This window comes from Garra rufa, chromosome 1, assembly GCF_049309525.1.
Source record: "Garra rufa chromosome 1, GarRuf1.0, whole genome shotgun sequence".
NCBI classification, from domain to species: Eukaryota; Metazoa; Chordata; class Actinopteri; order Cypriniformes; family Cyprinidae; genus Garra; species Garra rufa.
In genome coordinates, this window is record NC_133361.1 from 5264315 (window position 1) to 5276428 (window position 12114).

General features: G+C 35.6%; 1 protein-coding gene across 1 annotated transcript in view; it reads right to left on the reverse strand.

Annotated features, from left to right (window-relative positions):
• Positions 1-631: 631 nt before the first annotated feature.
• Positions 632-12114, reverse strand: part of LOC141334004 (uncharacterized) — a 31616-nt gene continuing 20133 nt past the window's right edge. Inside the window, exons 4-12 of the mRNA XM_073839188.1 lie at positions 9628-9703; positions 8020-8121; positions 6386-6520; positions 4204-4287; positions 3752-3841; positions 2417-2473; positions 1089-1126; positions 900-959; positions 632-784 (exon numbers count right to left, since the gene is read on the reverse strand). Of these exons, the coding sequence (XP_073695289.1) occupies positions 632-784; positions 900-959; positions 1089-1126; positions 2417-2473; positions 3752-3841; positions 4204-4287; positions 6386-6520; positions 8020-8121; positions 9628-9703 (795 nt within the window). The remainder of the gene's footprint in view (positions 785-899; positions 960-1088; positions 1127-2416; positions 2474-3751; positions 3842-4203; positions 4288-6385; positions 6521-8019; positions 8122-9627; positions 9704-12114) is intronic.

Genomic DNA, 12114 nt, shown 5'->3' on the forward strand with positions numbered 1-12114 from the left:
TAAACTAAATAATAAAATTCCTAATAACTACATTCATTGCAATGAATATGATTATTAACATTTTACAGTTTTATATGTACAGAAACAGACAATGACCATAAAATGTTGTCAAATAAAGAGCACCACAAAGCAATACTTAATGTTTCAGTGTTAAATTATAATAATTATTGGCTCATTATTGGCTCTAAATAACGTTAGCAGTCTTTGTTTCATTATATTGTAACCAAGTAACATATTTGATTTGCCAAAGATGTCAAAAGAGTAGAAATAAAATCACTTAAGTTTCCCATCAATTCCCCTCAAAGACTCAAAAACAGTTCTCACTACAGACATCGAAACACAAACGCAAAAACACTCAAAATTGCTCAGGTCTGAATTAATTAAACATGCTCGCTGCTGCACATTAATTCGTATTTACATAAACACACAACAAAGGTGTTACCAAACACTTTTATTTACAGCTATTTACACAACAGTAAAAAGAAGAAAACACAAAAGAGGAAACAAAAAAACAGTCAATTTAAATTAAAGTTACAACATGAGTTATACCTCTATTAGAAATGAGGAATGACACTGAACTCTGAGATTCCTGCCAGAATTCATGATATTTTGATCAAACTATCAATACTGATTAAGTTTGTGACTTCACTGAATTAGGATCAGGCTGAGTTTCTCCATTGGTTTCAGCCTCCTGATCTTCAGTCTTCATGAGGTGTTTCATTTCATGTGACTCTGTGTTCTGGTTTGATCCAGCGGCTGGAGGTTCATCAGATCCTGCTGCAGTCTGTGTTCAGAACAGATGTATTTTAAAAATACTTTCTGCTGAGGGAAATCAGTTTAATATGAAACAGTCAAATTTCATTGCAGGTCTCAGAGTCAGATTACATAAGGATGCTTACCTGAGGACTCTGATCCTGCTGTGATCTGCTGTCTGTAGTCTGATTATTCCTTGCTGCATTCTGTGTTCAGGATAAGACATGGATTTCAAAATAATATTTGCACAGGATCTTTATGCTTTTTGGATAATTACTCAAGATGAATTCAAAAGACTCAGTTCAAACCAATGCAACTTCAATCATGATACCAACCTGACAAGTCTGCAGACATGTTGTAATTTTGGGAATCCCTGTGTGTTCGGAGTAAAATAAGAAAGATATACAGTGGATTATTGAGAATCTGTTCAAGCATACATCAATCTGTAAAAGGACTGGTTTTAATATGAATGAAAACTGTCTTTTTCTCTTCCATGGCATTTATTTATACCACTATCTGCACCATCCTTCAGTTGCAGTGGCAAAGGAGAATTTGTAAAAATACTTTCCCCAACATTTTGTGTCAAATATGTATTTTAAAACAAAATTGCCACTTTTAACCGTGCACACATTGTTTTCACCCTAGATAATACAAATAAGCAAGCATTTTCTAATTTATTGTTATTTAATGTTTATACCTACTGTAGGGGGTCCAGACACACTGCTGGTGTTGTTACAATACCAATACAATACCAGTCTAATACATCTAAATACTACCCCTGAACCTAATGCTACGACAAATGCAACAGCAAAATCAATTGAATAATAGATGATCTAAATGGAGGTTATAGTTATTTTATCTATTAAAATCAAACAAACAATAAAAAATCACCCCCTTTAAGAAAATATGAACTAGTGGTATATTGACAATGAAACACTAATTATTGACTGATGAAAAAGGACAGGGACAAACCGCTTTCAAACTCCAAAAAGGGGAAAAAAAGATAAAATTAGTCCATATGTCTCTTGCAGCACATTTCGAGTCTTCTGATGCTATTTTATAGCTTTGTGTGAAGAGCAGATCAAAGCTGATTGTGAATAACAACTTAAATACCAGTTGACAAGCTCAGATTCAGTATTGTTCACTGTCATTGGATAATCAAGGATATTTATGGCTTTAGACTGACATGAGGGCGAGCATTTGAAGATCTGTTTTTAATTTTAACTGTTTACCTGTTTAACTTGTCTGAAATTATATAATAAATGAGGATTTATACTTACAGGGTGCAGATACTAGTAAAATCATCAGGGGTAAAAGACAGAGACATTCAGAGGAAAAGACAACAATCCTCAGATCTCCCACTGCTCCTTCACCATGAACTGAGAATATAAATATTAAAAAAGATACATTAATATTTAAACAATGGTGTTTGATGAATACATTTAATCCTAACAACATAAACAATCAATTATTGGACATAGTAATGCTTTAGTGTGGCATAATTGCTCCACAAAGATATACTAGAGGTAATTCAAATAAGAACAATTCAACCTGAATATTTCTGCCTTGAGGTGCTTTGATTAATGTTCTTAAAACATGTTGTTCATAATATAGGAATAAACATATTTTAACTCAATTTAATGTTAAGTCTTTGTTCACTCACCTGTTTTCAGTATCAGTTCAGCCATCAGTACACCAGCGTTCAGTAACACAAGAACAACTGATCCAAACAGGTACACAGGAACAAATGTAGGGAAATCTGTAAGTTTGATTAATAAAATGTATTATTGTAATTTTGTAAAAAAATAAAGACAAAATTAAACAGTTAAATAAAATGTAAAAATTTGAAAAATAACAATATTAAACAACAGATCAAACTACTGGTTCGTCATTCGATAAGTCTCACATACAGTAGATGTAATATCTTTCTGATTTGTTTCTTTAATCTGATCAGAGATTGACAGATATTTCAGCTTTTCTACTGCTCATCTGAGATGGACTGATTGGAAAGTACTAAAAGTGTCTTTGATAGTATTGATTTTTCAAGCTTTCTTTTCTTGTACTGTTTTACAATGTGAGAGTATTTACATGTTAATTTCTAGACTAAATATATTTTAAATAAATATGAGTAAGATATGACTGCTTCCTACAGCTAAAAAAGTGCCACCCAGTTCAAACGAAAACAATTTAAACAAAAATGATAATAATTTTTCAACATATCACAAGGTTATTTGCCCAATATGAGCGGAGTGAATAGTTACCATACACACACCAAAACAGGATATAAAATTATGGAAAAAAGAAAAAACAGATGGTTCATTTCATAAAGACCCCCCCCCCCCCCAAAAAAAAAATAAAATAATAAAAAATAAAATAAAAACAGAGGGTTTGAAGACAACAAGCTAGACTTGATAGGACAACATCAGAGTAAGATGACCAAAGCAGATGACAAAATACTGTACCCGTATCATCAAATGACTGATCAAATATCCACACAGTCCAGAGTAACTGAAGAAATCCAATGACACAAGCCCATCCAATACGATCTGCACATGAGATATGTAACATGATATATTAAATATCACCTTCATAACTGTCAGTGTTTCTTTAAAATGACATCAAAAATAAGAAATACACTTTTAACACACATTTCAAGATATAATTTTCACATTTTGTTATATTATACTTTTAACATTATTTCTGTTCTAGGGATTTTGTTTCTTGAGCATGTTTCCTTCCTGTGTTTGAGTTCATCACTATAGTTACTGAATAAGTTCATAACCAGTCTCTTGTTTAGTTGCTAATTTTCTTATTATTCTTGTGTGTTTATGGCCCTTTGTTTGTGTAGTTCTTTATCCTGTGGTGTTTCTGTGCCACAGAGTGTTTTTTTTTTTTTGTTCAGTTAAAAAGACAGTATTCAGCCTCCGTCATCCAATAGTGAGCTTTACTAACAATTTTACATTTTTAATGTTTAAAAATATGATCACACCTTTCTCACTTTCCAGAGCCATGATGTAGAAATAGACCATAGCAGCATTCATCAATAACATCAACATTAACCACACTGATCTCCTGACCAGAGGTGAACCTGAAAAATATAAGTGATTAATAAACACATTTAAACCAAGTGTATAATAAACATGTTTATTTATTATTTCATATGATAAGAAATAGTTTGTTGGTTTAATACTGACTGTACTAGATGGCCAAAAACATGGTTACCAGTAAGAGAGAAATCACTGAAGAATTTGAGGATTTATTTCTCCTGAATATTAAAATATTCCCCAACTCATTCAACATTATCTAACACTCAAATCCAAGACTATCGTCACAGAGATAGTGAACATCATAAGTTCATCAGGATTGTAGTGACATTTATGGATTATATATTGGTCATGTTATAATTCATTGATTGATTTATGTGTTTATAACAGGATCACAATCACTTACAGCCCATCTTTATCCCACATGTTTTGTCCCAATTATAATTTGTCACTGTTGTCAGCACTGGTAAAATTGCAACAATGAAGAATCCTAAACACAGGAGAGTGGTTATGTTAATGTAGATACTGCACATTTCTGACAGACAGACACACCAACACATTCACAGATGATTAGATGAAAACCAGGAACCAAAAACAAATGAAAATTATTCTTATTTCATAATGTTAATGTGATTTACTGATTAAAGATGTAAAAATATCAGTCATCAATGCTAAAAACACATACAGTTCAGTTACATATAAGAGTAGCAACCTCAATCTATAACTGAACTAACACAGTAAAACTTTCAAGACTTGCAACCACATATTGAAGGTCAGTGAAATGGACATATAAGTCCATCAACTGAATGTTTTACATCCCACGTTTCTTGTACCAGTTTTATAGTTTGAACATGACCTGAAAGGTCTGGTAAGATTTGTAATGATATTTCATCAAATTGCAGGGATTTTAATATTGCGTCCATTATATGTTCTGATTGAAATTACTTACATTTTAAAAATCAAAAATCAGTTTTTACAACAGTTCAATAAACAAGTTAATTAAGAGACTTAAATGTTAGACAGCATATTGCCTGTTTCTTACTCTGTTTCGACAACAAATCTAATTCTAAACGCAACTACCACGGCACAGTTTTGCGTTTCTGAAAAAACATTTTGTGTCTTAATGAATCAACTGTTTAAATGATTCAGTTCAATCGCAATGACTAACTTAGTACACTGAATAAAATATTCATTGGTAAGTGGTTGCAATCAATTTTTAAGCTACATTTAAATAAACTAATTTTGTTGACTAACTTTCAACATTTTTTTTTTACTTAAATGCAGCTAAAATAAATTGATTGCAATTATTTCCCTTAAAAAAAGTATATTCAACCAATATTTTTTTTTCAGTGTACTTACAGTGTGACTTAATGCCACCTACTGGTGGTTTTAATTTTATGTTTAAAGTATTTTTTTTAAAGGTGCCAGAGAATGCATTTATACAATTTAGTATAAATTGTATATTTGTATAAATTGTTCTTTGATATCTACATAGAAGGTATGTGGCTTAGGTAAGGGCAAAATTCTCCAGAAACGATTTTACAACCCTAGAATTTTACAAGATCAGATGCTTGTTAGCGGTGCTCAGGATCTGTAAATCATTCATCTCTCCATGTCCCTTTTAGAGGCTTGCGTTATTTTATTAGAACGCGTTATTTGTTTTCCTGTTTTCCACAATGGTGGCTCACAGTATGTCATTTCCATGTACCGGAAAAACATGGAAAATAACAGAACAGTTATTTTTTCAACTATGCCAAGATAAATATAGTTTTCCATTCTATGGTACCTTTAATATAATTTCAAATATGAGTATACAACAGTTTATGTCTTGCATATCAACACATAATTTATGCATTTGTAACTGCAGGTTAAATGCATTAATTTCCTGCACTAATCAGTGTGTAAATACATCAAAATGCCACTTTACATGAAGCTTCTGTGTTTCCTCTGCTATGCAAAGACGAATTTTATTGATAAAGATTTAATTTGCTTAGTAATCAATTTAAACTCATTAGAAAATATTAATTTCGATCACACTTTCAATCCCTAAGATACCAGCATAATAACACTCTCAGCAAAATATCCACTAATTATTGATAAAATCCTAGAAAATATCAGGATATCTTTTTTTGTCAATGTGTGCGATACACTCCTGCCAGGACATAAAATGTTGGTTGGCACCAGGGTCAGAAATTAACAGGGACTTTGGGCAAAAATGTCGCCCGAATTTATGACTAGGTGCAAAAAGTGTCATGTTTTTTGGTTATTGCAGCTTAACTTTAATTTTAATACTTTAATACTTTAATTTTTAACTTTAATTAAAAACATCTAATTTATGATTTAAAGGCCTATTCAATTTTTGGTCACTCTCGCTGTTAAAATGTAACAAAGTAACTTTTGCTCTGAGTAAATTTTAAATGAGCTACTTTTTTTACTTTTACTTGAGTAGATTTTTAGGCTGACACTTTTAATTGTACATAAGTAAAATTTGATTAATTTAATGGTACTTTTACTTGAGTAGAATATTTTAGTACTCTTTACACCTCTGTCTATGAATGAATCCATATGGTTTATAAAGCTGAACTCACCTCCACTGGCAGATCCAAAGGCATAAAACAGGAGGATGAATTGCAATGAAGGCAGAATATCAAAGCTTAACTCAGCCAGAACATCAAATATATCACTTATCCGTTCACCAATCCTTCCACAGAATGTAGCCAATACTATAACATGAAGAAAAATAAATGAATAAAACATGCACACACACATTCAAAAAATATGAAAACCATATCATATCGGTCAGTTACAGCCTTTGATTAAATACAACAATCACTTAACAAAGACGCTATGATGTTTTATTGTTTTACAAAATATTTAACGTGTCTCCACAAGTCACACTGCTAATCTGATAAAAGATCATTTCAAAGCACATACATGTCACAGATGTGTGATGGTGTCACAGAGAAATATTTACCTCCAATGATAAGGAAGAGCCATGGCAGAAGCACTATTGCAAACAGGACTATTATCATGATTCTGTCAAATTCTGCAAAATTCTGACTTTTTTCCCAGGCATTTTTAAAAAGAACTGCAAAAGGAAGAGATTAAAATAATCAACAATTTCCAAAAGAAGGACAGACAAATTATAAAACATAACTTTCATGTTACAAATGCCAAATGTTTATGGGTCTAATGGACCTACAACACAATTAAACCTTAGAGTCATATCTGACATGATAGATCTGGTGAAAAAAAATATTTTAAAGGTCTTAAATGTAATTGTAAGGAGTAAAATGTATTTCCAAAATGACACTTAGATGGTAAATGTGGTAGTGAAGTACAGTTACTCAAATATTTTTCATCACTGTTCATAATACTGACTGTTAGTAGGTATTTGGATTTATTTACCTGAATAAACAACAGTTGAGAAAAGAAAATATTCTATCGTCAGTGAAACAGTGTTGCCTGTATTAAAAAAAAAAGTGATTTTTACAATGTCATCAAAAATACAACAAACAGAAATATCACTAAACGCTCTACAATGGGCATTTTATTCAGATGCTTTCCTTCGGCATATCAGTGATAAATATTGTGTGAAAAATAAAGTCATACCTGTAAAGTCTTTTTTATAAGGAGCAGCTGAAAGCAACATGAGAGGTCTCAGAAAATAAAGAGTGCAACTGTCTCATTCAGAGATCCTGAAACAAAAGCAGACAGTAAAAACATGAATTTATTGTTATATTCACAGATTAAAGAGCCAAGGAGTCGCTATGCAAGGACACTGTAAATAGAGCTAAGCTGATGAATGTACTGAACTAAATAACAGCAAATAAATCAAATATGAACTGGAACTAAAATACTCACCTTCAGTAACACCCCATAGGACAAAAGCAATAAATAAAAAAATATTTGGACAAATGACTAGAGACGTCTGAAGAAGCAGAGCTGAGGGGTAAAAAAATAAAATTTTATCAAACATTTCACAATTTAGTTAGTGTTTCAACTCCTTTCAAGCCATTTTATACTACTACTACTACTACTACTACTAATACTAATAATAATAATATCTATTAATATTTAGCAATCACATGTAATTTTAATATAATATGTAACAACAACAACAATAATAATTATTATTATTACTGTTGTTGTTATTAATAATACACAATACAATTAAAAAAAAAAAAAGACTATGATGTAAACCTAAGCTTGAGAAACACACCGTCATTGTGTGATCTGCAGTAGATCAGGCAGCAGAGCAGGAGTGCAGATCCAGATGCAGCAATACAGAGAATCATCATCATGATGTGTGAAACAGAGAAACCTGGGAAAAACAGAAAGTCAGAGTCAGTATTTACACTGAGCTCATGGTTGTCAAACACAGCAAATTTGCTCTGCACTGTAGTGCCATTAAACCAAATCATGCTGCAATCTTACTCCAAATTGTTCAGACAAGTAACCTGGATGAGTATTTAAAAAAATACAGTTTTTTTATTCAAACTCATCTGAATTATTTAATTGTTTTTACTTTAATTAATTTTCTTCTTCTTTTTTTTACATTTAGATTAGAGGTCGACCGATATTTAATCAAAAATGAAAATACCCAGAAAATATGTTTTGAATATATTTTTGTGTTAAATGAGAAAGTAGCAAGTAGACATTACAAATTGTACCTTTAGAAAGAAATATTTTATTTGATTCAGCATAAAATGTATTACACATAAACATCTAGGCTGCAATGTGAACTATGCAACATAAAAGAAGATAAGTTGAGAAACATCTCAGTAATTTTTTGTTCATATAATGAAAGTCATGGTAACCAAAACAGCCAGGGTGAACTATCACTGAAATGTTATTATTATTATTATTATTATTATTATTATTATTAGTATTATTATTATTATTATTATTATTATTATTATTATTACTATTATTATTATTATTATTTAATGAAATTATACTCTAAATAAGAAACTAAATCTGCCAGCAGGTGGCGGTAAATGTCTTAATGAGTGTAATGGAAATTTTTGAATCCTGAATATCTATTAACGTATATTACATGTAACATGTTACATTTAAGTCACATCTCTCTAACAAGCAAGCAGGACACACAAGAAGTTGGAAAATGTGTAAGAGTGAAGAATTTCTTTAAGTGACTTTATGGTCTCAGGGGGATGGTATACCAAGACTGAGCAAGCTTTGAGAATAGCCAGACATTGAAGGTTTAGCAGTGATGCTATGGGGGATGACTAAGGAATTTTGTTATCTTGAAATGTATACCTTTGACTATAAAAACCGAGCTGAGAGACTGCCTCTCATCTCTTTGCTCACAGACTCAAGCTGTGTGCAAACCAGATCATTCTCTGCAGAGAAATAAAGACTAGAAAAAGACAAAAACTGGTTTGGTCTTTCATTTCAGTCTTCATGACTTAATTTCTCTTGTTTGGCTCACAAAAATCCACGACATGAGTCATTCAAACGACTGGTTCAAAATGCAGATTCATTCAGAAAGTAAACTGCTGTGTTGCTCGGAGACGCACCAATTCTGCTATAGCTAGGTAATATGTTCTCCACAAAATTGAGCAAAAACACATAATATAATGTTTTTAAATATAACACAATATCAACTTCTTATTTACTGAACTGTTGTATAATATGACATTTAAGCTCGTTATAGATTGGGACAAAATCAGCACTCGTGTCATATTGCTCTTGCGGACTGTGCTATCGTGTGATATATGATATAAATATGAGACACAACACATACAAGAGTAAATTAAATTTGTGTATGAGTTTAGGATCCAGTGCATTTTATTTATCTGTTACTCACCCATTTGTTCCACGATTATAGTTGTGTTGGCTGATAAATCTCCAGCAAACACTTGACACATATAAACTCCTTTATCCTCGGTGTTGTGTTCTCTCACAAGTGTTATTTGATAACGCATTAAGTTAATGTTCAGTGATGCATCGTGTTCGATTGTGCAAAAAGCATTCGGTCATGCCTGACGAATGGATGTGTTCGTTTACTGAGGTCTGAAGTAGAGAGCTAAGTAAAAAGAGACAATAAGTTGATGTTACTCCCGGTGTCCGTGTGATTTAATCAAACACAACATTTGGCGACGAGGATGGCTGATATCGCATTACCACCTCCTGCTCCTTTCCTTGCTCTGCCCGGCGAGCCTCCGATTCCCTGGACTCGCTGGTTACAGTCCTTCGAAACTTTCATCTTGGCAGTGGGGCTGACGGACGTGAGCGCAGCCCGGAAAAAAGCGCTGTTGCTGCATTGCCTGGGAGCCGAGGGTCAGCGTGTGTTGTCAGCGCTCGAGTCAGGCACCACAAGCGATTATGATACAGCCGTGGAACTACTGAATGCACAATTTGCAGCACCACAGAGCGCTCTGTTGCGACGTTTTCTGTTCCGCCAAAGACATCAGCTGCCCGGTGAGTCTGTGCAACAGTACGTTGCCAACTTGCGAGGATTAGCTAGTACATGCAAGTTTGGTGCGTTGCAGGATGAAATGATTCGTGACCAGTTAATTGAACATACCAACGATGCAAAAGTGTGTGAGACGCTGCTTTTAGAACCGGATGATTTATCACTGTCTCGGGCAATCACAATTGCAGTGCGAATAGAGAGTGCAGCTGCATGTGCGTCGGCTCTGACTAAACGGCAAACAATCGCGGACTGCCCGGCCCCCTCCCCGATGCCACCATCGACGTTACAGCCCAGCCAGAATGACACACTGGCGGCTGCAGACTCCTCTACGGTTATGCTACTGAGACGCCAACAGCGGTCGCGGCCACGCCCACAAGCACAAACACTACAGCCTTGTGATAACTGCGGATCATCATCTCATCTGTCTAGAGCACAGAACTGCCCAGCCCGTGGTCAAACATGCCGCAACTGTGGTAAGCGAAATCATTTCTCTTCAGTCTGCCGCTCTGCTCCAGCTGTGTCAGTCCAAGCACCCACTATCATTCACAATGTCTACTCTGGACCAGTCTCGTTTAAAGCATGTTCAGTGCGCCTAAATGATGTGTGCATCCCTCTGCTGTTGGACACTGGTGCTAGTGTGTCTCTCCTGAACATGCACACATATAACACTTTTTTCGGTGCCCTGCCACTTTCAGCACCCGCTGCTTCACTTTGTGGCTATGGCGACTCAAAGATTGACTTAGTGGGTTCCCTGCAAGTGACCGTTGGATATGGCAATAAGATGGTGCCTAGCTTTACCTTCCACGTTGCCCGTCGTGGGGCCAACCTGATGGGTCTGGATTTGTTCTCAGCCCTGGGATTTTCACTAGTGGACACGAAGGGAGCTGCGATCTTGACAGTTTCTACGCCTTGGCAGCAAAAATGGCCATCCCTTTTTGAAGGCTTGGGCTGCCTTACTGCATTTGCCCACCAACCTCTCCTGAACCCCACCATTAAATCAGTCATCCAACCACTCCGACGTATTCCCTTGGCTCTCCGTGATGGTGTCTCGGCCGAGCTTAAGCAGCTGCTGGACATTGGCATTATTGAACCAGTGGATGTGTCGCCCTGGGTCTCAAACCTGGTGGTAGCTCAGAAGAAGTCAGGGGCCCTACGGGTGTGCGTTGACCTGCGAGCAGTAAATAAGGCAGTGATCCCGGACAGGTTTCCTCTGCCTACCTCAGAAGAGCTCATTGCACAGTTCCATGGCTCAACTGTGTTCTCTAAACTGGACCTCAGACAGGGCTACCTACAAGTACCTCTCCACCCCAGCAGCAGAAACCTCACAGCCTTTGTGACCCATGCAGGTGTGTTTCGCTACACACGTATGCCGTTTGGACTTAGCTCCGCCCCTAGCTGTTTTCAAAAAATTATGGTATCGGTGCTGGCTGGTATACCGGGGGTGGCCATTTACCTGGATGATGTGGTTATCCATGGGCCCACCCCAGAGAGTCATGACGAACGCCTCAGCAGAGTCTTTGCAGCCCTAGCTGAACACAAACTAACCCTCAATGCTGAAAAATGCACCTTCTCTGCACCGACCATCGAATATGTGGGTTTCCGGCTGTCGGCTGATGGTGTCACACCACTTCGATCAAATGTAGATGCCATACTGGCCATTCCCGAACCCAGCTCAACTGCGCAGGTTGCCTCTTTTTTGGGCATGATGGGCTACTACCTGAAGTTCATTCCACATTATTCTGCTACCACTACCCCACTGCGGCGACTGCTGCGTAAGGATGAGCCATGGGAGTGGACACAAGCATGCTCTGATGCTGTGCGTGCACTGAAGGTGCAGCTCACCACGGCCCCGGTGTTGGCTCACTTTGATATCTCCAG